We start from the raw sequence: 27,072 nt of genomic DNA, 5'->3' as shown, positions 1-27,072 counted from the left end.
TTGTTAGAATTTGAATTGGTAAGAAAAGAATTTTGGAGTGTTTCTTTTTTTGTTCATCATAACTAGCATACCTTGGCTTCAATTTGTCGATAGCAAGAGATACCATATACTGTGGCTCCATTTCCATTTCTGGGTGGCAAGTGAAAAAACACAGTATCTAAGAGATACACAGAAAAATGTAAGTACCAAAGTGAATCACCCTTATTAATAAATAACGAAATTTGAAGTTATTATAATGCAGTCATTAAAACAAAAACGATGATGTAACAAGGAACCCATATCATACTTATTTCTAGTATCACAACCACTGGTTTCTCAGAATTCCTCTCACTGCCTTACAGTGTACACTCATCACAAAAAGCCCAGGGGCTGACTTAGAACAGGTCCAATTGAGACTATAATCACTTATCTCAGAAAATACTGCATCTATACAGGATTATTCCAGATTAAAAGAAAGCAGAGTATCATAAAAACCAAAGGCGACACATGAACCTTGAATAGATCCAAGAAATTCTTCAGACAATTGGGGAAATTTGAACATAGATTGGATATTAGATGGTATTATGGGATTACTGTTAAATCCCTTAGCTGTGATAACAGTACTGGAAGTTATCCTGGAGAAAGATCTTATCCTTAGGAGATGCATGCTGAAGTATTTAGAAATAAAGTGTTAAGATGTTTGCAACTGAATTTCAAATAGTACAGGCAAAATTGTACACATACACAAATATAAAGAAAATCTGTGGAATATTGCTATACACTTTGAACATTTCTTTATGTCTAAAAGTTTTCATAATAAAAGAGTTATAAAAAAAGATTTGTGAGGTTAAAAATACTGTATTTAAATTTTATGTTAAACTGTACAGTAACATTTACTTCATTTCATATGAAGATTATTAAACATCAATAAAACTGGTAAGCAAACCAAATTTAATCTAGTGTTTTGGTAGAGCCTCTATAATACCATGACAAAATATAGTCCTTCATTAAGCCAGTCAAGGACTCATTTACAGGGTGGCAGGAGACTCAGTACTAACTCCACAGCATTGCTCTCTTTGAGGGTGTTAACATGCTCCGCATGCATGTAAGCAAACTTTTAAGCATAGCACTGTGATGGCAATGGCTCCAAGGGTGGAGAAGCAATCCCAGCTGCTTCCAGGTGGGCACTAGAGTACTAACCTAGTAAGTTTACAGCTAGAGCGCAATCAATGTGCAGCTGGTGCAGGTAAACCCTTTAGTTTGCCTCTAAGAGGAGTCTGAAGTATAAATGCAGGAAGTGCTATCAATAGCTAATGTCCTAATCCAGCTAATCACTCACTTTGGCCAGGGCTCCTGGCAAGAGAGTGGACAAGGTTCACTAGCCATTACCAATATAAGCCTGGCCCCCTCTGGAGGTCCTCTAATTCATGACTAGTCATCTCCCAACAAAGATTTAACTATTTTATGAATAGTCACAATAGGCCAAAGGCTTTTCATTTACCAAAGTACTTAGAATCTAAGATATCTTGGCAAATTGAAAAAAAACAACATGGCATCTACTAATTGTTCCACTATCTGTTTACATACCTTCCTGGTAGTTGTGTGCGCCATCTGGTAAGGCAAGGAAGGGTAAATACTTCCATTCTTCAGGTAAAGTGTGACTGTCATGTCCATCTCCTGGAATCAGGGGCGGGTAAGAGAATTCAACCTAAAATGGTAAGGAATGTTAGCGAAAAGCTTGTTGATCAAAGGGCGCATTTTAACCTGACAGGCAAAAATGCTTTATACTCTGAATGACAAAAGTAAGGTTAAGCCAAACTTGTGGATGCCATTTGATTATCAGCAAAACCTATACTGTAGAAGAGAAAAAGGAAAAAGGAGTAAAAGGAGGAAAGATTTGTAACTCTTTTCCCCTTTCTGATTTAAAGGTTGTAATTTAAATTTTAATGTGCATAAGAAGGCAGTGGGTAGTGGTGGTGATGACTGCATTGGAGACGTACATTTGGGAGTTGTCATCAGATAGATGGTAACTGAAACCATGGAACCCTGAGGAAAACCAAGTTCCTAATGAACTAAGTAGAAAAGGTCCAACAAAGGAGCCTGAAATGTTGAGCCAAGATCCAGGTTTACTTCCCATCAATTGGCTCCCTTGCCCCCAATGCTGGTAGCTTTGAGCTTATGGTTTTTATGGGGAATTGGTAGGGGGGTTGAGTGGGCATTAATCAACATTCTAGGTTATATTTTTTAAGGCTGAGAATTGATAAACCAAAGTTCAATGAAGTCTCTCCAACACTGTCTTGTAGAAATAACAAAGTTTTTAGTATGCATCCCCAGTTTCTGGTGTTCCCCAAGTTTATTAGCATTTTCTCTGTGCTTCTATTTCTTTTTGTTATTTCAATGAGACTTTTGGAGAGGAAGGCAGAATTAAATGCACGGGACTTGGGTTATGATATTGACTTAGAAGTTCTAGGTGACTTATGTTTAATTTTCTTTTAAAGTATATTTAAGCAGGAATTTGATTGCATTAGTAACATATACACTAAGATTGGAACAGCACAGTAATAAGAATCACTTTTAGATCCCATCTTTAATGTGGAAAGATATGATGGTTCATCTTCCCACATCTCAATGAAATCAAACTGCCACTTGAGTCACATTAGAGCCAATTATAAAAGGGCTTTAAAAATGATGATTATTTTAAAAATATGATCTAGTTCCATATTTGAAATGCTTGAAAATATCAAAAGGACTATAGGTGCAGTAAAAAGACTCCCTCCCACCCTCGACACTACCACTTTGGCTACCCAGTCATTTCCCTGGCCCCACCTCCAGATGCAATCAATGATTTCAGTTTTAAAGGATTTTTTAAAAGGTTTGGATTATGGAGTAAAACTTTTCTCTCAGAGATCAGTCATTTAAGATCAATTAATTGAAGGCTGGGCATAAATAATCTCAAATTACATTTCACATTTCTCTGTATCTTCTCTATAAATCTTTCATAAAGGTTTTATATATTGACAATTCTTTAAAGTGTGAGGGAAGGAAGAATGTGACAAAGAGGTAGTACAGACACTTATAAATTCAAAGCTGATGCTATGAAGCTGGTAGTTATAGAGTTAAAAAAAACTTCCAACTCAGAATTCTTGCTTTAACATCAAAAAAACCAGAAACAAGGAAATAAATTATTGTATTTTATGTAATGAACACCAAAGTCCAATATATAACACTTACCGTAAGAAGTCTTTGTATTACAAAACGATTTCTTTCTGAAAACTGCTAATTTTAACGTATAGATATTTATTTAAAAAGCATTTAGCATAGAATAAACATGCTTTTAAATAAATATAAACAACCTGGATCCAAATTCTCATGAGTATATCACTTAGGATCCAAAGAGTTTAATCTAGAAAATTCTAAAAGAAAGTACTACAATGCTCAACCTCATTTTTAATCATGGAAATGCAATTTGAAATAATAAAATTTTTACTCATATACCGAAAAACATGAAAAAGATTATTAATATTTTGTGTTGACAAGAGTATGGGGAAATAGGCTTGGCTGTGGGACTGTAATTGGTACAACAGTTTGAATGGCAATTTGGAAATATTATCAAAACAATAATACATTTACCCTTCGACTCAACAATTTCAGTTTTAGGAATTTATCTCACAGATATACTGATATATTCACTCAGATATGTACAAAAATGTTCACAGCAGCATGAAATGGTAGCACAAAAATTGGAAACGTAAATATTCATCAGAAGAGTGGTTAAATAAATTTTACATCACTTCTATCCAGCTGTTAAAAAGAATGTTAGATTCATATATATTGATAAAAAAAGATAGTTACAACATACTGTGTGTATGTAAAGTAAGAGCCCTCCAAAATGTGCATGTCCTAATCCCTGGAATCTGTCAATATGTTACCTTACAATACAAAGGAACTCTGCAGATATGATTATGGATCTCAAGATGGGGATTAACGAGGGGGACCCAAGGTACTCAAAAAGGTCCTTATATGAGAGAAGCAGAGGAGACATACAGTCAGAGATATTTGAAGATGCTATGCTTCCAGATGCCTTGAAGATGGAGGAAGGGGCCATAAGCACCTTTCTTCTGCTGGTATATTTGCTACCAACAAATCCTTGCATTTGGAAACCGCTGAACTTGCTAATCAAGTTCAAAACCCCTCATACAAACTCCTATGTCTACACAACAACAATTTTAATGGCTATCTAGTATTGTTTCATTATTTAATCAATATTTTATTGTTGAACATTTTTTTCTAGTTTTCTTTTTTTTACATTATTATAAACCACTCAGTATTATGCAAGTGTGGGATAATAAAAAATATACATATTTGGTCTTTGTCCCCAGTCTTGGCCCACAGTTCTCAAAACTCTTGAAATTTCCTGAGTGAGGGGAGCATCTTTTGTTATTCATAACAAGACCCTTTCAACCATACCTGGGTTTATGCTAAGGAGGTGACTCTTGGTAGTGATGGGGCTAAATAGCTTCAGGATGGGGCCTGGTCACCAGAAGGACCAAGCCTTGATTAGAGGGTTAGAACTTTCAGCTCGACCTCTTGACCTCCAGGGAGAGGAGAGGGACTGGAGACTGAGTTCAATTACCAATGGCTAATGATTTAATCAATCCTGCCCATGTAATGAAACCTCCATAAAAACCCCTAAACGATGGGGTTCAGGGAACTTCGGGGTTGGCAAAGACATTGAGGTGCTGGGAGGGTGGTGTGCCCAGAGAGGCCATGAAAACGCCATGCCTCTTCCTCCATACCTTGTCCTATGCATTTCTTCCATTTGGCTATTTCAGAGTTGTATCCTTTATAACAAACCAGTAAAGGTAAACAGTGTGTTCCTGAGTATTGTGAGTTGTTCTAGCAAATTATAGAACCTGAGACGGAGTCATGGGAACCTCTGAATTTGTCGCTAAGTTGGACAGAAGTGCAGGTAGCCTGGGGACTCAAGATTGGCATCTAAAGTGAGGGCACCTTGTGGAACTAAGCCCTTAAACTTATGGAGTCTGATGCTAACTCTCAGTAGTTAGTGCAGAATAGGATTGAACTGTAGGACACTCAGTTTGCGTCTGGGGAAAAACAAAACAAAAAAGAATGTTATTTCTTACTCAATGGGATTTTTAAATCTTAAGTTGTATATTCTTCATATTTTGAATATTGACTAAATATTCTTTATGCCCCCTTTCAATACGTTTAAAATAATCCAGACAAATAACTCATGGCACAGAGGCTTAAGAGGAATTCTCTTAGAAGCTACCTGAGACTCTTAAATAATACTCAGTTGAATCAAAAGGCAATTTAAACAATAACGCCAATTAAACTAAGCAGTACAAGAGAAAGCAGAGGTAGGTACAATATGCTGCCTCACTGCACAACTCCAGGGGGAACCACTGACTCTGCAGTTTACATGAAGGGCTCTCCCTGCACAGCTATGCTGTCCGAAGTCTATGTAGCTATACATGGCAGCCCTAAGTATATGTGAAAAATCATTGACAAAAATCAAAGTAAATCTCCAGAGATTAAGAAACATTTAGAATGAATTATCATCTGGTAAGGTTACTATTAAATAGTGAAAGTTCACAGCCCAAAGTCTAAGTTAAATTTGGGGATCAAAGATGGTGTCTGGTAGGGGTATTAGCACATGCAATGTGTGACAGATATATCAAATGTCTCCCCAAAGGATAAAGTTACTAAAATCATGCAAATTTCATATCTCTCTGTTTTTATGTCAACCAATAGTCATGTGGCTGTATCTAATTTGATCCCAATTAGTAGCAAGAATTTACAAACTTATATGATTACAAAAGAAGAGAAGAGAAAAAGAAGACAATGGCTGATTTCTAAATGAAAGCCGAATAAAGATGCTCTAATCACAAGGAATAAAAAGGCAATTTTTCTAAATGCTAAATGAACTATGTAAGAAATGGTAACATAAATTTGTCTTCCAGGAATGGTAAAAATTACCACCCCTTTCCATAGTTTACAAATCAAACTGATGTCCTCTAGTCAGATTCCATTTACTTTGTCCTCAGAAACAAAAGACTGAAAAAACAACAAAGAAAAACTATAAAAAAAAAACAATAACACAGCAGCCTGTATGAACTTTGAGTTCTTCAAAAGTACCCTTTGTTCACTTTCTAATAATGCATTCAACATCCATTCCACTATCAGAGAACCATACAAGTAATAGAAGCCACAATGCCAAACAGCACACGAACAAATTAAACACACCCATGGTCCCCACAGATGCTGATACAAAGGGGCTTACTGAGAGAAGGAGAGTGCTTCCTAGAAATTCTGAGCCAGTTGCTCTGTCTCTCCGTTCCCTTTCTAGGCACCTCAGGGATTTTTCCTCCTTCACTCAGAAGCATGGATTATTTGTTTTCTTAACAGTCAAAACATTTTAGGCACCAAAGTCAAGGCTCTGTCATGATGTTTTTCACTTTAAAGAAAACCTTGGACATAGAACACATGTCTTCTCTATGTTACGTTTTCTCTCCCAGATCTCTTGAAGGGTCAACACTACAAAAGAACTGGTGCTCTTCCTTGTTACTCTTACAAAGCTGGCAACAAATGATTGTATTTGTCAGCTGTTTACTTCTGAAACAGCTTGTGCTTAACACTCCTCTACCTCAGCATGACACATTATAGTTTCAGGAGTGCACTAGATGCCCAGAAAAGTAAAGTGTATACTGTAAAGGTACAATTGAGACTTACCAACTAAAGCCAAGTTATATTGTTTTTAAAATTAAATGGAAACAAGTTTAAAACATATGCTTTTATACATTTAAGTGAATAAAGGCTGCTAGTTCTATATTTTTCTAAAATTAAAGAGCTATTTTACTATTCCATATTCCTTTACTTAAGATGAGGTACTTGGATTACGAACAGGAAAACAGATGATATGTATTTTAATTTAAATCTAAAAATTTATTTTTTATATAATTGTGAATCCCACTACAATGAATCCAGAATCATATCAAGACTATTATATAGAAGAACATGATATTTTGTTGGTATCAATATAACTATATGAGAGAAGTTAATTTTCATACTAAAGATACTTGAGGTACTAAAATTAAGACTTCATCATTCTATTTTTATACTTTAAAACCACTGGAACTTTACATATATATATGTTCATTAACACCAAACTGTATATACACAGCCAATAAAAACAAGACTTTATAGAGCCATGCTCCTTTTAGGAAGTTATTTCTTCTAGGAAGGAAGAATATTATCTACATATGAGTAGTGACATTGAGAAATTCTACTAAGTATTCACCTCCATTAATATTAAGGATACGAATATATCTGATATGAGAATAAACAGCACTGTTATAAGGATTTAGCATTCACTGAAATATCATTATTTGCAGATCTACAATTCACAAATCAGAAATGCCATCAGATATAGAGTCACTGCAGTCTGTTTTGTAAGTGTTTCAGACAAATAAGAAAGTGCCATTCATTTCTAATAACATCAGGTTAGTTTTGGAGAGCTACTTTATGTAAAGCTAGATAGCTTCAAATGTGTTTACTAATTATGAGCTCTTACTTAAAAGTAAAAAATAGTTTTGAAGGATCTTAAATATATTTGACTTACTAGGATCTTTTACATTAAAGAAATTTAGAACTCCTATATTGTCCTAGGTTCCAAGTAAAATAAACACTTCGGTCATGTAGCACAAACGTGTATAACTACAGGGAAAAAAACCCAACTTTTATCAACTCAAACCCGATAATAAAAAAAAAGACCATAGGGGTGGGCCCTGTGGCACAAGCGGTTAAGTGTGTGCTCCGCTGCGGCGGCCCGGGGTTCGCCGGTTGGGATCCCAGGTGCACACTGATGCACCGCTTGTTAAGCCATGCTGTGGCGGCGTCCCATATAAAGTGGAGGAACATGGGCATGGATGTTGGCCCAGGGCCAGTCTTCCTCAGCAAAAAGAAGAGGATTGGTAGATGTTAGCTCAGGGCGGATCTTCCTCACCAAAAAAAAAAAAAAGAAAGAAAAAAAAGACCATAACCACCTAACTTTTAAAATAAAATGCTTTTTGTTTTATTTGTAATAATCAAAAACTAGGAATAACTCACATGTCCATTAACAGGAGAATGGGTCAATAAATCACGGTATATTCATACAATGGAATACTATACAGAAACTACCGATATAAGCAACATGAATAAATCTCAGACATAACACTGAGTGAAATGAGTCAGACACAAAAGAGACAACACCAATCTATAGTGACATAGGTCAGAATAGTGGTTACCTTCAGGTGGGTAATGATTGCGAGGGGGCACATGTGGGGAATTTCTGAAGTGCTGGAATTATTCTATATCTTGATCTGGATGGTGGTTAAATGCACATATATGCATGTAAAAATTAATCAAGCTGTACCCTTAAGTTTTGTGTACTTTATTGTTGATGTTATACCTCATTTTAAGAAAATGAAATACTTAAAAAAAAATAAATGTGAAGACCAAGTGTTTAATTGCATGGACCTTTGAAATTGGATAAGCCTTGAGTTCTAGTCCCAGTTTGCTACTCAGCCATGTGTCCTTGAGCAAGTCACTTATCCCTAAACCTCAATTTCCTTATTTATAAAAGAGGGCTAATAAAACCTTGGTGTTTTGTGAAGAATAAATGAGATAATAAACATATATCTAACATGCTGAGTATATAGTAAACATTCAATAAATGGCAGCTATTATTATTGCTAATAACATCTTCATAGAACAGCAATGATGAATTGCACAGTAACTAAACCTTATATTGGTATAAGCTCCCATGAACAGTTTTTAAATAGTCCGCAATAGGCAGGAATTACATTTAGGCCACAGTTTATGGAATTTAGAATCTTTGCTATAATTTGTTTGCAAAGAGTGGAGAAAGGGGCCGGCCCAGTGGCGTAGTGGTTAAGTTCATGCATTCTGCTTCAGTGGCCCAGGGTTCCCTGGTTCGGATCCTGGGCGTGGACCTACTCACCACTCATCAAGCCATGCTGAGGCAGCGTCCCACACAGAAGAACTAGAAGGACCTACAACTAGGATATACAACTATGTACTGGGGCTTTGGGGAGAAAACAGAAAAAGAGGAAGATTGACAGATGTTAGCTCAGAGCCAATCTACCTCAAAAAAAAAAAGAGTGGAGAAAATCACTGCACTTAATGGAAATTTATGCTTTCAGTACATAAGTTACACTAATACCCAAGAGAGGTCTGGGTTCCTATATTAGACTGTGACTTTTATGTCTCCAAAGATATCACGCTTGTTTAGCATAATATGTGAAGATAGGGCACAAAAATGATTGAGCCATTGTTTCTTTGAGTTATTCTTTTTTTCTAAATTACATACTTTTAAGGCTCAAAATTTAAAGAATGCAAATGGAGAACTGTTAGCTAAGTCCTAGCTCTGCAAAAATAGAAGTTTAAAGAAAATCAAATGAATAATAGACAGTTCTTGAAAAAGCTCTTTCAAAAGTATTGAAGGATGCAGAATTTTGTGATTTGTTACAAGGAGAAAGGTTTATTTAAAAAAAAACTTTTAAATTATTTAGATTTGAGGTGTAATTACAAAGTATAAAATGCAAAGATCTTAAGTGTACAGAGTTCATAGGTTTTGATGATTTGTACAGCTATAGGCAACCACCCCTTCAAGACACAGAACTGGCATCATCCCAGAAAGTTCCTCTGTTCAGACTGCTAATAACACCAAACATTAGTTCTGCCTTTTGAATTTAAGGGCATGTTTCTGAATGTAGCCTCTGATGATGGGTCTTCAGAAAATGTTTGCTGATTTCATCTTAGAATCAAGAAGTGGAGGGAATCTTAACAATCATCTATTTTATTTTTTTATTTTTTTTATTTTTTATTGCAGTAATATTGGTTTATAACATTGCAAAAATTTCAGGTGTACATCATTGTACTTCTATTTCTGCATGGACTACATCATGTTCACCACCAAAATACTAATTACAACCCATCACCACACACATGTACCCAATTATCCCTTTCACCCTCCCCCCTCCCCCCTTCCCCTCTGGTAACCACCAATCCAATCTCTGTCCCTATGTGTTTGTTTATTGTTGTTATTATCTACTACTTAATGAAGGAAATCATACGGTATTTGGCCTTCTCCCTCTGACTTATTTCACTTTGCATTATACCCTCAATGTCCATCCATGTTGTCACAAATGGCTGGATTTCGTCATTTCTTATGGCTGAGTAGTATTCCATTGTGTATATATACCACAGCTTCTTTATCCATTCGTCCCTTGATGGGCACTTAGGTTGCTTCCAAGTCTTGGCTATTGTGAATAAGGCTGCAATGAACACAGGGGTGCATGTACCTTTGCAAATTGGTGTTTTCAAGTTCTTTGGATAAATACCCAACAGTGGAATAGCTGGATCATATGGTAGTTCTATCCTTGATTTTTTGAGGAATCTCCATACTGTTTTCCATAGTGGGTGCACCAGTTTGCACTCCCACCAGCAGTGTATGACAGTTCCCTTCTCTCCACATCCTCTCCAACACATGTTGTTTCCTGTCTTGTTAATTATAGCCATTCTGACAGGCGTGAGGTGATATCTCATTGTAGTTTTGATTTGCATTTCCCTGATAGTTAGTGATTTTGAACAGCTTTTCATGTGTCTGTTGGCCATCTGTATATCTTCTTTGGAGAAATGTCTGTTCAGGTCTTTTGCCCATTTTTTAATTGGGTTGGTAGTTTTTTTGTTGTTGAGATGCATGAGTTCTTTATATATTTTGGAGATTAAGCCCTTATCAGATGTATGGTTTGCAAATATCTTCTCCCAATTGTTAGGTTGTCTTTTCGTTTTGTTGATGGTTTCCTTTGCTGTGCAGAAGCTTTTAGTTTGATGTAGTCCCATTTGTTTATTTTTTCTATTGTTTCTCTTGCCCGGTCAGATGTGGTGTTTGAAAAGATGTTGCTAAGACCGATGTCGAAGAGCGTACTGCCTATGTTTTCTTCTAGAACTTTCACAGTTTCAGGTCTTACATTCAAGTCTTTAATCCATTTGGAGTTAATTTTTGTGTATGGTGTAAGGTAAGGATCTACTTTCATTTTTTGCATATGGCTATCCAGTTTTCCCAACACCATTTGTTGAAGAGACTTTCTTTTCCCCATTGTATGTTCTTGGCTCCTTTGTCAAAGATTAGCTGTCCATAGATGTGTGGGTTTATTTCTGGGCTTTCGATTCTATTCCATTGATCTGTGTGTCTGTTTTTGTGCCAGTACCATGCTGCTTTGGTTACTATAGCTTTGTAGTATATTTTGATATCAGGGAGTGTGATACCTCCAGCTTTGTTCTTTTTTCTCAGGATTCCTTTAGCTATTCGGGGTCTTTTGTTGTTCCATATGAATTTTAGGATTCTTTGTTCTATTTCTGTGAAAAATGTTGTTGGAACTTTGATAGGGATTGCATTGAATCTATAGATGGCTTTAGGAAGTATGGACATCTTAACTATGTTAATTCTTCCAATCCAAGAGCACGGAATATCTTTCCATTTCTTTGTGTCTTCTTCAATTTCTTTCAGAAATGTTTTATAGTTTTCGTGTACAGATCTTTTACCTCTTTGGTTAAATTTATTCCTAGGTATTTTATTCTTTTTGTTGCAATTGTAAATGGGATGGTATTCTTAATTTCTCTTTCTGCTACTTCATTGTTAGTGTACAGAAATGCAACTGATTTTTGTATGTTGATTTTGTATCCTGCAACTTTACCATATTCGTTTATTACTTCTAAAAGTTTTCTGGTGGATTCTTTAGGGTTTTCTATATATAAAATCATGTCATCTGCAAATAGTGACAGTTTCACTTCTTCCTTTCCAATTTGGATCCCTTTTATTTCTTTCTCTTGCCTGATTGCTCTGGCTAGGACTTCCAATACTATGTTAAATAGGAGTGGTGAGAGTGGGCATCCTTGTCTGGTTCCTGTTCTTAGAGGGATAGCTTTCAGTTTTTCACCATTGAGGATGATATTAGCTGTGGGTTTCTCATATATGGTCTTTATTATGTTGAGGTACTTTCCTTCTATACCCATTTTATTCAGAGTTTTTATCATAAATGGATGCTGTATCTTGTCAAATGCTTTCTCTGCATCTATTGAGATGATCATGTGATTTTTGTTCTTCATTTTATTAATGTGGTGTATTACGTTGATTGATTTGCGAATGTTAAACCATCCCTGCATCCCTGGAATAAATCCCACTTGATCATGGTGTATAATCTTTTGAACGTATTGTTGTATGCGATTTGCTAGTATTTTGTTGAGGATTTTTGCATCGATGTTCATCAGTGATATTGGCCTGGGATTTTCTTTTTTTTGTTGTCCTTGTCTGGTTTTGGTATCAGGGTAATCTCAGCTTCATAGAATGAGTTAGGGAGCTTTCCCCCCTCCTCAATTTTTTGGAAGAGTTTGAGAAGGATAGGTATTAAGTCTTCTTTGAATGTTTGGTAGAATTCACCAGGGAAGCCATCTGGTCCTGGACTTTTATTTTTGGGGAGGTTTTTGATTACTGTTTCGATCTCCTTACTGGTGATTGGTCTATTCAAATTCTCCACTTCTTCTTGATCCAGTTTTGGAAGGTTGTATGATTCTAAGAATTTATCCATTTCTTCCAGATTGTCGAATTGGTTGGCATATAGTTTTTCATAGTATTCTCTTATAATCTTTTGTATTTCTGAGGTGTCTGTTGTAACCTCTCCTCTTTCATTTCTGATTTTACTTATTTGTGCCTTCTCTCTTTTTTTCTTTGTGAGTCTAGCTAAAGGTTTGTCTATTTTGTTGATCTTTTCAAAGAACCAGCTCTTGGTTTTATTAATTTTTTCTATTGTTTTTTTGGTCTCTATTTCATTTATTTCTGCTCTGATTTTTATTATTTCCCTTCTTCTACTGATTTTGGGCTTTGTTTGTTCTTCTTTTTCCAGTTCCTTTAGGTGCATTGTTAGATTGTTTATTTGAGATTTTTCTTGTTTGTTGAGATAGGCCTGTATCGCTATAAACTTCCCTCTTAGAACCGCTTTTGCTGTATCCCATAAATTCTGGCATGTCGTATTTTCATTTTCGTTTGTCTCCAGGTATTTTTTTATTTCTTCTTTGATTTCTTCGTTAACCCAGTCGTTGTTCAGTAGCATCTTGTTTAATCTCCATGTATTTGTGGCTTTTCTGATTTTCTTCCTATAGTTGATTTCTAGTTTCATACCGTTGTGGTCAGAAAAGATGCTTGGTATTATTTCAATCTTCTTAAATTTATGGAGACTTGTTTTGTTGCCTAATATGTGATCAATCTTGGAGAATGTTCCATGTGCATTTGAAAAGAACGTGTATTCTTCGGTTTTTGGATGGAATGCTCTGTATATATCTACTAGGTCCATCTGTTCTAAGGTGTCGTTTAAGGCCAATGTTTCCTTATTGATCTTCTGTTTGGATGATCTATCTGTTGGTGTAAGTGGAGTGTTAAAGTCCCCTACTATTATTGTGTTACTGTCTATTTCTGTTTTTATGTCTGTTAATAATTGCTTTATATATTTAGGTGCACCTACATTGGGTGCGTAGATATTTACAAGTGTTATATCCTCTTGTTGGATTGTTTCCTTGATCATTATGTAATGCTCTTCTTTGTCTCTTTTTACAGTTTTTGTTTTAAAGTCTATTTTGTCTGATATGAGTACTGCTACCCCAGCTTTCTTTTCATTGCCATTTGCGTGGAGTATCTTTTTCCATCCCTTCACTTTCAGTTTGTGAGTGTCTTTAGGTCTGAAGTGTGTCTCTTGTATGCAGCATATATATGGGTCTTGTTTTTTTATCCAGTCAGCCACCCTATGCCTTTTAATTGGGGCATTTAGTCCATTGACGTTTAAAGTAGCTATTGATAAGTATGTACTTACTGCCATTTTTTAACTTTTTTATTTTTTTTTCCTCAGTGTTTAAGTAGTCCTTCTCTGTTCCTTACTTCTTCTATACAGAATTGATGGTCACTTTAGTTTGACCTCTGTCTGAAAGCTGTACTCTTTAACTACCCTCCTCCCTCCTTTTATGTTTTTGATATCATATCTAACCTCTTTTTGTGCATTTGTATCCATTACGTTCTAATCATTGAAATAGATAATTTTTCCTATTTGTGGTCTTCTTTTCCCCTTAAATCAGTCCCTTTAACATTTCTTGTAACACTGGTTTCTTGGTGACAAACTCCTTTAATTTTTGCTTATCTGGGAAAATTTTGATCTCTCCTTCCATTTTGAACGATAACCTTGCTGGGTAGAGTATTCTTGGCTGTAAGTTTTTTCCTTTTAGCACTTTAAATATATCGTGCCATTCTCTTCTAGCCTGTAAGGTTTCTGCTGAGAAGTCAGCTGATAGCCTTATGGGGGTTCCTTTGGATGTAACTTGACATTCTCTTATGCTTTTAGGATTCTCTCTTTATCTTTAATTCTGGACATTTTGATTATGATGTGTCTTGGTGTGGGCCTCTTTGGGTTTATCTTGTTTGGGGCTCTCTGTGCCTCCTGTACCTGGATGTCTGTTTCCTTCCTTAGGTTAGGGAAGTTTTCATCTATTATTTCTTGAAATAGATTCTCTGCCCCTTGTCTGGCTCTTCTCCTTCCGGGACACCTATAACACGGATGTTAGTGCGCTTGATGTTGTCCCAGAGGTCCCTTAGACTGTCCTCACTCTTTTTAATTCTTTTCTCTTTTACCTGTTCACCTTGGGTAATTTCTTCTAGTCTTTCTTCCAGCTCACTGATCCGTTCTTCTGTATCCTCTACTCTGCTTTTGAGTCCCTCTAATGAGTTTTTCATTTCCAGTATTGTATTCTTCATTTCTGATTGGTTCTTTTATATCTTTCATTTGTTTGTTGCCATTCTCACTGACTTCATCTATTCTTCTCCCCAGATCAGTGAGCATCCTTAACACTCTTAGTTTGAACTCTCTGTCAGGTAGGTTGCTCATTTCTGTTTCACTTAGTTCCTTTTCTGGGGTTTTGTCCTGTTCCCTTACTTGGAATGTATTCTTTTGCCTCCTCATTTTGCCTCTTTCCCTGTGCTTGTGTCTACGTATTAGGTAGGTCAGCCACGCCTCCTGCTCTTGGATAGGTGACCTTATGTAAGTGATGGCTTAGGAGGCTTCCAGTGTGCTTCCCTCAGTTCTCAATGTTCCAGGGTGGCCCCTATGTGGGCTACGTGTGTCCTTCTATTGTGGCCTGTTAGCTCTCCCTATAGGCGCCCAGGGAGGCTGAGTTATGCTCCTGGCCAGCTGTTGTAATGCTCAGCTGCTTGTAGTTGTTGTGGGCCCTTCAGTCTCTTTATCAGGTGTGGGGGGCCCCAGCACAGTTGGCTGTAAGTTCTAATACCACATTTGTGTTGGAGTATTTCTTTTAAGTGAGTAGGCCCCCAGTGTGGCAGGTTGTTAGGCTCAGGGCCTTAGAATTGCTGTAAACCTCTAGCCTATTAGGTCTCTTGTCAGCTCTCTGAGGATTGCAGCTGGGTGGGGCTGGCCTCAGGCACAGGAGCACCCAATTGTTTCAGGCTTTGGAAGGTGGGGCAAACCTCCTATGTGGGTCTTTGAGAAGCACAAGTCTTCTGCAGCTGACAAGCCCTGCCGCCCAGAGGTCCACACACACAGTCAACACAGTCCTGCCCTGTGTGAGCGCCCCGACCTCCCCAAGCGGACCCAGTCTCTCCACGGCGGGAGCCCCACACACTCCGCCACCACCCCACACTCTCCACCCGCTCCTTGTGCACACCCTGCCCCGCTCAAGTCAGCTCAGTTGCCAGGCTGCAGAAAATCCAGTCACCAATCTATGCAGGCCCACACGTTGCCTGAGGGCTTGTTGTTAGGTGGGGCCAGTCTCTAGGGTGGGCTGCCTGCCTTGGCTGAGCTGGGATTAAATCGGTGCTCTAGCGGGTGGAGCAGACCCTGGGCTAGCAGGTCTCAGGGACAACTCCAATGGCGTCTGTGTCAGCATCCCCACACCAGGCCACAACAATGGCCGCCGCCAATGTCCCAGTCCCTGGAGAGGTCTCACCCCTCACCGAGATGCACTCAGGGCCTATTAGGTGAGTCTCTTGTCACCAAAGCAGTGTGCACCTTTCTTTCTGGTGATTTTAGGATGCTTTCTGGAACGGGTGAGTTTGTGCGCGGGCCCTTTAAGAGCCAGTTTTAGTTTCTTTGTGAACCGGGTTTTCTGGGGGTGCTCCCCAATGCTTTAGTAGCAGGCAAGGTCAGATTTATGCCACTGGTGTCGATTGTGCTGGGTCCACAAAATGCCCACAGCGGGGGTGCTCCCCGGCTCAGGGCCCCGCGCCTCCAGGGAGGCTGCGTACCTGTGAGCTGCTCCCGGGCGGCCGTGACGCTGGCGGCTTGTGAAGGCGGCGTTTTCCTCTCCGGAAGGGAGTCTCTGCCTCTTCCACCTCAGTTAGGATTGTCCGTTGTTGCAGGAGTTCCTCTCATCCAGTTTTCAGTTCTGTCTCAGGGGTAATTTTTCCATGAGTAGTTGTAAATTGGCTATGTCCACGGGAGGAGGTGAGTTCAGAGTCTGCCTACGCCACCATCTTGACTCCCAATCCAATCATCTATTTTAAAACCCTCATTTTATGGGCCGGCCCCGTGGCTTAGCGGTTAAGTGCGCGCGCTCCGCTACTGGCGACCCGGGTTCGGATCCCGGGCGCGCACCGACGCACCGCTTCTCCAGCCATGCTGAGGCCGCGTCCCACATACAGCAACTAGAAGGATGTGCAGCTATGACATACAACTATCTACTGGGGCTTTGGGGGGAAAAAATAAATAAATAAAATTATAAAAATAACAAAACCCTCATTTTACAGATGAAGAAAACCTCATTTTACAGATCCAAAAACATTAGGCAATGTGCCCCCAGGTTACACACCTAATAACCATTAGCGTCAAACTGAAACTCAGGTCTCTTGATTACCAGATATATTTTGCTGTTGATCAAGTAGAGAGTGGTACAAGAGAATGTATCACAGCTAAAAGTACCAAGGAATACTTGGAATACTGTATATAAAGTTCCCTCTACCAGAAGAGAGATAGGACAAGGACTTATACAAAACACATGGTGCAAAGACAGACTGGCCTTCTGGATGAGATGATATAAATGGAACATTATTTATCTTTAGGTTACTGAAAATACATACAAACATGATACCAAAGCTACAAAAAATATTTTCTTGCAGGAAAAAATACTAATCAGAAACTTCCTAACAAATGATTTAAATTAATTTGTTTTAATGAACTATACCCTAGAAATCTTTTATACATCAATTTATTTTTAACATTTCAATACTGGACTTTTACATGGCAAAAAAGATTCCAATTTCTAGGAGTGCACCATACCCACCAAACAGAGCTAACAAATTAAGATCACCAGTGAAGGCCATGGGGGTGGGAACAGGTTTCATTAACAACCCTGTAGTCATTTCCTTATATATGAATACATAGCATACCTGTGACAATGAGCATCAGTTGGATGAAGAAAATACAAGTGCAGAGGGCCATATTTCAAATCTAATTGGACACCTAAACATAATTTATTCAGAAGTCAGACTTTCGACAATTTAATAACCTAGAACACTGCCAAGAACCAGAAATAAGTGACAAAGCATCTATCAGCCTAACCAGCTATCATGAAGCCCCAGATAATATACCAAAGAGATGGCTTTAGGTCTTCTTTCAAAAACTATGACTAAGTCATTTTATTGCATACATGGTTCTAATGCATTTAGTAGATGTGGTCTCTCAGTCCATGGAAGAAAGGAGAAACGCAAAATGAGAAAGCAGGGAGGAGAAGCTGAAAACCACAACGCAGTTTCGGGTCAACAATGAGAAGTAACTGCTAACTGCTCTGTCATCTCCCTCTCTGACTGGCTATCAAAAGCCCAGCTGAGTCACAGGCATGTGTGAAACACTCTATGTTAAAATAAACTGAGAATGCCACAGTACAACAAGTGACATTTGTTATAAAGGCAGAATCATCCAGACTGACTTAAATTGTGTTCAGTATATTCTGCTCAAAATCCATTTTAACAAGATCTCCATGAAAAAATGTGGATTAAAATGAAGTCTCCACACTTAAGAAAAAAGGTGCAAACATTTAGTCACAAGGATGTTCTTTGCAGCACTATTCAAAATGGCAAAAAACTGAAATGCCACCTAAGTTCTAAAAAGGAAACCAGTTAAATAGTTCTACAAAATATTATTTAGCTATTTTTAAATGTTATAATTCAATATTTATTAATACAGAAACACATTAATGGTATATTGTTACATAAAAAGGCAGGTCATAAAACTTGATTACAATATAATACATTTTTGGAAAAAGCTCTGTATATTCATAAAAAATAACTGGAGAACTGGAGGGATATTCACCGAGGTGTTAGGAGCAGATTTATCTAGGATACAGGATTTTAAGTGTTAGTTTTCTTTATATTTTCTCACTTTTCAACTACAGTGAGTACATATTACTGCAGATCATAAGAAATATTATTTTTTTAAAACATGGAATATGATCTAAAAATTGTCAAAAATATCAATTTAAACAATATCCTCTAAAAATATTCTAGGGAGAAACCAAGTTTTGAATCTGATGGCATCTTAACCAAAGAATATAATAGGACCAGCCTTTCTCAAATTATTACGTAGATAAAGACTCCTCTCCCTATACGTTTTCATCTTCCTCCTGTGGTGCCATGCCTAGTAGACCAGGGCCCATCTGCGGTCTTCCCTTATCTAGCAAAATCTGCGCTCAGCAAAGGATCTGAATCATCTTAATAACATGAAGGAAAGACTTACCCATGATGCATAAGCATTTTACTAGGGATCAAAGACTTTAGCCAAAGGAAGAAATTTAGGCACTCTTAGGCACTTTCTAGCTACCTGGGGGGAATTATAAGAGGACAAAAGAATCTTCCTGATATTTCTAAATTTCCATTACACAGGCTGACACCCACTCTGCTTAGCTGTGATGCCAAGGCCCAAATGAAAAACTATTCCACTGCTCTGTGTTAATGTTGCAGCCTTGCAAACTCAAAGATTACCATCACTTCACCATATAAAAAGCATGGCTAAAATCAGGAAAAAACCAAAATATTCAAGTTCAAGAAATAAAAGTGCTGTGGAGGGCCAGAAAATGCAATCTTGTTTCAGGACAGTTTCTCTGAGTAGCTCACAAGAATCTTTAGATATTATTCTTCCCTAACCTCTAACTCTCCAAAAGTTTGTTCTTTCTATTTCAAAGGCCTTCTTATTTCAACAAGAATCACAAACAACACCTCCTCAATGTTTCATCATTGTCACCACAGGATTCCATCAATAGCAGGTCCAAACCTACATGCTTGCCAGTCAGCCATCTGTCACCAAAACCTGAATGGGCCAGGGCTTGACACTATCACTCTAACATAAACCAACCCCCTACCCCATCTCCTCAACCCACCCCTGAATTTGCAATGCAACATCCTGCTACTTACGGAGATTTTCCTGTGATCAGCTCCCTCAGACCAACAGGAATATATACTTCTAGTTGCTTTATGCACTGTTGAAACTAGTGTAAATATGTGTTCTAGTTCTTTCATAACTCTACTTTTTTAAGAATACAGTCTGGTAAAACCAGTTTACTCAAGAATTAAAACTGCTGGCAGTGTACTATAGAAAGCCATGAACTCTATCAGAACAGTGGTGAAAAATCAAGTAATTCCAACTTTTTATGACATCACTTTGCAAAGTAACTATTCCCTACTGAGCATTTAAAAAAAGTCCAATCTATCTATGGAAGAATCAAAAGGTTTATTTGATATACACTTGATTATATTACTTTGCCAAAAATTATGCTAATCGGACAAATACAGTTTATACATTTACTGCTACAAAGCAAATAAGGAACAAATAAAACTCTGGAACACACAATCTATAATACGCAAACTACTACAGAAAAGGTGTCCTTAGATTATCTCATGTCAAAGAGTCTAAGTGCAGGTTGAGTTTTTAAGGAAGAAGGGTCCTTTGCTAAATGCTAAATTAAAAAAAAAATTCAGGAAAAGAGTCAGACTGGATAAATATTTCAAAACTATTTTAAATGTTACAGTCGTACTTTAACTCACTCAAAATGTTCTAAATGTTAAGTATATCAACAAACGGTAATAATCACCGCTAGAAACATTTTATTTACAGAATTCATTCCCACAAAATTACCCAAATAAAAGTGAAAAAATGAAGTGATAAAGTTAATAGATGTTCATTTTAATATAAATGAAGAAATTTTTCATTTAAAATACATCTGAAGGCCTCAAAGATGAAAAAAATGTAGGAAACAAGATGAATGAACATCTATATGTCTAGTTTGGGGATCTTCAATACAGCTGTATTAGAAGATGGCTTTAACCTTGTGGTCCATGTGAAACGACCTGACTCCTTTATCATAACACTAGAGAGCACCTTAATAACAGAAGAGTCTACAAAGATTTAGTATATTCCCCTACGTAAAGTTATCACGCTTAACCCAGTAGACTGCTGAAAGGAATTACTTTTAAACCAAGGTTTTACTTTTGGTCACTTGAATCCAAAAATTACAAATTACCACCACATACGGGAATTTTTGCTATGAATAATCTCACTGCACGGAAAGAACGGGTGATCAACATGACCCGTAGCATTTTGAATACTTACACCCTCACACATCCTAAAACAATCTGAAGTCAGAGTCACAATTCAATGAGCCATGCACTTTTAATCCTTTACACCTGGAAGTAAAATCCTAAAATGGAGAATAAGGTAGCTGATTAATCTACCCAGAGGGAAATCTTACATAATTAGAGCCTCTGAAACACCTGATATACTGACTAAAAAAGAACAGCAGTCTCTAGATCAGTAATTCTAAGACTTAATGCATGTAACACACGCAATTTGCAAAACATAAAATGTATTTGGATTTTGAAGAAAGCAGAGTTATAGAACATCTAAAAAGACACTAATTTGCAGAAGTGAAGAACATCCTTTGAGAACTAATATAACATATATTGGAAATTTTAGTACACTTTCTTTTATAATACTCCTCTTTACCTGGCAAAATCAACATTGTTCTTGATATTTTATAAAAACTAAGACAAACAAGAGAAAAAGCAAGGCAACCAAAAATGAAAAAAAATGTAGTCGAATAAACTATTTTCACATCTTTCCCAATACTATTATACATGCATTGAACCTCCTGTTCCACCTGGATGAACTACCATGAATTTACACAAATTATGTCTCCAGCAAGTGTCACCGTTTTTGACTGAATTAACCTGTCCATTTCACAACCAACTCAGTCTAAGAGACTTTTTTCATTCATTTGCTCTGTAGTCTGAGTGGACTGGCTGTGTTTGCAGCCCCTAGACACAACCTGGCTAATACCACAGAGGGTTTCCAATGAAGGGTTTTCAGATTATCCACTCACCCAACCTTAACTCTCTTTTAGAGTCCAGAAATCATAACAACATCTATCCAACCAACCTCCATTAGAGTAACAGATAATTAACAGATTACTAGTAAGCCAAAATTTTTCTCTGAGAAATACTAATAGTTCTATTAAAATTATAAATGTTTGACTCTTGCAAAAGCTACAGAATACGCAATAATTCAATCTAAACATCACCTTTTACTCACTTTGCATTTTGACTTTGAGTAGCTATAACAAATTCTCGTTTGATTTGCACAACCAGGTTCTTAGCTCTTCATTTCTGCTCCGAGAGGTTAAGTGTAATTTTAGAAAGCTGCTTTCTTTCAGTCCGCAATAAGAAAATAACCCATACTAGGTTTCTCATATTTCATTGCACTGTGGCAGAACCCTCTGCATTCTCAGACACTCAACAGGTATATTTATTAAAAAATAATTGCCCTTGTCTCTGCAAAGGACCATGTGGATTACAAAACAAACAAACAAACCAAGCATGTATTTTTCTTTTCTACGCAAGAGCCTACAACTTAAAAGTGTTATTAAAAGAGACGTGGTTATAAAGACTAGGGATATCTGGGTTTCGATGTTAGTGCTGACAGTCTCTCCTTAACCAAACTTTAATCAGGCTCCTCTGAACTCTCTTCTCAACTAGGTCCTGACTTTTGGGCTTCCAATTTGTCTCTGCATTGTCTAATTTTAGCAAGAATTCTGTTAGGTGGGTTTAGCCAGAAACCCCCTTTACTGACTCTGACTCTCACTCTGCTCCTTGGCTATAAATTCCTGATCCTCCTTGTTGTATTTGGAGTTGAGCCCAATTCTATACTGAGGTCTCTTTCCCCCTATTGCAATAGCTTCTCTGAATAAAATCTGTTTTTACCATTTTAACTGTTGTCAAGCTCTGGTTTTCCTGATAGCACCAAACTATCTGTGTAAATATGCTTAAGTCACTTAACCTTTCTGGGTTTCAGTTTACTCATCTGTAAATTTAAGGGAGATGGAGTAGTTGGTCTCTAAGGATCCCTGCCAGGTCTAAAATTCTCACGAAGAAATTTGGTGGAGGAAAATGAGGTACAGAAAAATTAAGCCATTGGGATTTGCTGGAGGTCATGGGAGCTGTGAGGCCAGGATGTCACCCAGGTTCCTGAGTCCCAGCACAGTGTTCATTTTACAAAACCAGTCACCTTTACCTCAGTCCTGAAACCAAAAGCCAAATCTAGAGAAATGTTATAGCACCCAGGGTGCTACTTCAGCCCAAAGTGCCTCTTTCACCTTAAAATCTGTTGTTCAGTTTTCTTTAATCTCCAAGCAGCATTACATTTTGTTTCCTAAAATAAATAATTTTTCCTTTCTGGAAATATAAATTACATTACTTTTCCAACAAAACAGGTATAAAATGTCATAATTAATCTTTATTTTAGATGAGAGCAAAATTAAAAGATTTTATTCTATTTCCTACCAATATTTCCTTCTTTTTTGTCTTTAAAAGTCCCATTCCCGGTCGGCCCTGTGGCTTAGCAGTTAAGTGCGTGCGCTCCCCTACTGGCAGCCCAGGTTCGGATCCTGGGCGCGCACGGACACACTGCTTCTCCAGCCATGCTGAGGCCGCGTCCCACATACAGCAACTAGAAGGATGTGCAACTATGACATACAACTGTCTACTGGGGCTTTGGGGAAAAAAAGGAGGAGGATTGGCAATAGATGTTAGCTCAGAGCTGGTCTTCCCCAGCAAAAAGAGGAGGATTAGCATGGATGTCAGCTCAGGGCTGATCTTCCTCACAAAACAAACAAACAAAAAGTTCCATTCATTTGGTTCAGAGTCAAGCCCCCACCTCTTACTTTACCCTAAAAGACTCCTAAATGCCACATGGCTTAGCAGAATGAACACATATGGTGCCAGAAGCAATTTAAGTCTGACTCCAGGTCTGTTTTGCAGTGTGATCTCAGTAAGATCATTTTTTTTTTTTTAATTTTTTTTAAATTTTTCCCCCAAAGCCCCAGTAGATGGTTGTATGTCATAGCTGCACATCCTTCTAGCTGCTGTATGTGGGACGCGGCCTCAGCATGGCCGGAGAAGCGGTGCGTCGGTGCACGCCCGGGATCCGAACCCAGGCCGCCAGCAGTGGAGAGCACGCACTTAACCGCTAAGCCACGGGGCTGGCCCTCAGTAAGATCATTTTATCTGCTCCAAGTTTCAGTTACTTCACCCACAGCCAAAGTTATAAAGTGACAATTAAGAACAAAGTTGTGAAGTCTTAAAACATTAAAAATCTAATGATGGGGCCGGGCGGTGGCATAGTGGTTAACTGCGTGTGCTCTGCTGCGGCGGCCCTGGCGTTTGTGGGTTCAGATCCTGAGCTCAGACCGATGTACTGCTTGTCAAGCCATGCTGTGGTGGTGTCCATATAAAGTGGAGGAAGATGGGCACAGATGTTAGCCCAGGGCTGGTCTTCCTCAGGAAAAAAGAGGATTGGCGACAGGTGTTAGCTCAGGGGTAATCTTCCTCACACAGGGAAGAAAATCTAATGATGATGAACACTGTGTTTGCATGCCATGGTACAATCTCAAATATCTCTTCTCTTATCTCTAAATATAGGTCCACATTTAAAAAACTTATATTCTACTGCTGCTGCTCGGAATTTTTTTAATACCACACTGAATAATGCCACTTCCTCCTTGGTATGTTTCTATGCCATTTTTACCTGAGAGCTAAGGAATGTGGTATTTTGAAGTTAAGCAGTCTTTGAAACACATAAAACACAACCATCTTTTCACTCTCTTCATCACTTTTCTATCATTCTCTAACGAACTTAAATTTTTCCAATAAAAGTTCTAAAATGTTACATTTTCTGTGAAGAGCAAGAAGCGAAATGCTACATTATCTAGTGGTAGCAATCCGTATTTTTATTACTTTAAGCATTTCAATTGTTCACTAACACATGACATCATTGCCTTCCAGTGTCTGCTCTCATTAAATAATTCTGTTTCTATTTTGTTCCCTTGCCTTCAATACATAGACTGCAAATGTTCCACTGTTCTCGTTGACCATTTCAGCGAAGCAGCTTAAAAACGTACATCTCTTTGCTCGGTCAACACACTTTCTCTTACTGCAATTGAGCTAGAGAGAGGTCAATCTCTCACCAAAAGGCAAGATCTGGAGGAGACCAAACAGCAAAACCAAGGCTCAAAAGGACGGGGGGCGGAGTCAATACACCATCCTAACACCGCGGACTCCAGGGCTTCCGCACATAAACAAAGGAAGTTGATTTTCCCACGGCGCCGCATGTACTTGAACCAACCTGAGGCATTCGTGTGGAAAGAAGCCCACTGAGCTCATTACTTTGGAAACGCAGTCCAAGAGCTGAATTTTTCTAAAGGCTTCCATCATAGGTGGACACCCAGAAAGTCCATGGAAACAGAGATGGATGGGGAAGAGACTGGGGCCCATCTGCGATTCCTTCTTCCCACTCCACCCAAGAACCGAAACGCCTACCAACCCCAACATACCAACACATAGCTCCTCCGCCGCTCAAAATACAATTTCCAGAGGCAGGAGAAAGAAGGGAGGGTGGGGGGATGGACTTCAGGGAGGGCGAGTTCGAGGAGCGGGAGAGAGGAGTCAAGTCCAGAGGCGGAGAGCCGAGCGGAGGGGAGTGGGCGCCGGCGGCGCGCGAACGCCCGAACGGCCGGGGGCGGGCTCGGGCCCCTCCCTCACCTGGCAACCCTTCTTGTGGTGAAAGCCGACCACCACGATGTGCAGGACGGGCCCGCGTGGGGCGCCGTCGCCGCCCCGCCCGGCCTTCTCCATGGGCAGCCGCCGCGGGCCCGCACGACGACGACTTTAACCGCCAAGGGCGGCGGGCCGGGCGACCCCGCGGTCCCCAGGAGGACAGCGAGCGGCGGCTTTCAGGTGTCAGCGAGGGCGCCGCATGAGGGCCTCGCAGAAGGCCCGGCGGAGGCCGACGCTCCGGCAGCGCGGCCGCGCTTCCCTCATCCGCTTCCGCTGCTTCCGGGCTGTCACCTGACCCGGCGGCCGCCGCCGGCGAGGCGGGGCTCGGCAGAACCGGGGGGGACCTGGCGGGGGCGCGGCCTGAAGGGGGCGGGGCCTGGGGAGCTGAGCCGGGCCCCAGGGGAGGGGGCTGGGGGGCGGAGTCCGGGGGGCCGCCCCACGCACCTGTCTTTTGGTGCCCCGGTGCGGCTGCAACCCGCTTCCTGGGTGCTGTCTACTTCCTCCTTCACATCTCCGTCGTTCCCCTTTTCTTTCCTCAGCTTTCCTTCGTTTTTAACTTGTTTTCCGTTCACTCTCCGGGTATCCAATTCCTTCACTTCCTTTCCTTCGCCTTTCTGGCCTGGGGTCTCTTTGCCGTTTACTCTTAAATGTTTGATAACACGGAGGCATATTGGTGCGGCTCTATATTTGTGTATTCAACCTTTAAATTAATTGCTTACCCGACGTTGCTTCGTTCTAGGTTTTTTTTTCTTCTTATGTGAGTATTACGTATAGGAGTTTGGAAGGGTTTTAAGGCCTCAAGCAGAATATCCTTGACAATAAAGGAAGTTTACAGGGAGACCTGTAAAATGATTATTCTAGTCCTGCTGTTTTAAGAAAATAGTTTCATTCTGTCTTTTTCTGGGTTTAGTACACTGGTCAGCACAAAATATATGGGGTCTGTTGTCACCAGAGTTTTTAAATTCCTTACTGATTGTATTACTTCATTTTTTAAAAAAAAAGTATTGAATTTCAGCCTATGTCGATTTAAAGTGAATAATGGAAATATTAACAGATTTAATAAGTCTTAGCCAGGGCAGTTTGGGGATAAACTAAAGGATAAGTGCCCGCTTTAAACAGAATTCGAGATTACTACAATACTTGGCTGTGAGTTTACCATCGCTAGTTGCACATCCCTTAGTTTAGACAACCTTAGCAGTTATTATCCTGGCCTTGAAATTTAAGGACCTGCATTCTAATCTAAGTAGAGCTGAGAAAAACAATAGGCTTCCTATAATCAAGGTTGGTTTCTATGATTCAGTAGAATTGTTTTAGTGCCAATAAAAATACTGTAGAAATTTTTCCAAATGTTGTTACAATTTCTTTTTTATATTACAAAATTCTTGGCATTGGCTCAGAACTGTGCGTGAAACTATATTATTCCCTGTATGCGTAATATGTTACTGTTTTCTTCCATCTGCCTTGATATTTTCCACAATTGGCATAGCTGAAATTAAAGTCTAACTGAACATCTTTTAAAAAATATGTAAGGGCAGAGCATCTTAGAATTCTATATCTACAGTGAACACCAACTGCTTAATTCATTGCGCAGGAGACCCAGTAATAGCTTTATAAAAATCTGTGTCACTTTGCATCCTAGAGCTTCCAACAAAGATTAAATCATTTATTCATAACTATTATGTTGCTTAAATGTTTAAAAAAAGTACTTAAAATAAATGCTATAAACAAAGAGGATGTGTTACTGCGAAAATTGGGCAAGAAAGTAAGCAAGGGAATTTCCAGAATTTTTTCCATCTCTAAATATACAGACTGGTCCATTTAAGAGTTTAGAATAACAACTGTTACAGTAGTTTTTAATA

The 27,072-nt window shown here is 38.7% G+C and overlaps 1 protein-coding gene across 2 annotated transcripts in view; it reads right to left on the bottom strand.

Moving 5' to 3' along the window:
• AVL9 (AVL9 cell migration associated) overlaps window positions 1-25,469 on the bottom strand; it is a 63,934-nt gene extending 38,465 nt beyond the window's left edge. For both annotated transcript variants that reach the window (XM_004418847.3, XM_087429394.1), the window contains exons 1-3: window positions 25,199-25,469; window positions 1,567-1,687; window positions 72-157 (exon numbers count right to left, since the gene is read on the bottom strand). In XM_004418847.3, the coding sequence (XP_004418904.1) occupies window positions 72-157; window positions 1,567-1,687; window positions 25,199-25,291 (300 nt within the window). In that variant the 5' untranslated portion in view covers window positions 25,292-25,469. The remainder of the gene's footprint in view (window positions 1-71; window positions 158-1,566; window positions 1,688-25,198) is intronic.
• Window positions 25,470-27,072: the final 1,603 nt, after the last annotated feature.

Source organism: Ceratotherium simum, chromosome 1 (assembly GCF_057802395.1).
Source record: "Ceratotherium simum simum isolate JZ-2026a chromosome 1, ASM5780239v1, whole genome shotgun sequence".
NCBI lineage: Eukaryota > Metazoa > Chordata > Mammalia > Perissodactyla > Rhinocerotidae > Ceratotherium > Ceratotherium simum.
Note: the sequence above shows the minus strand (reverse complement) of the source record. Positions and strands in the feature narration are given on the sequence as shown.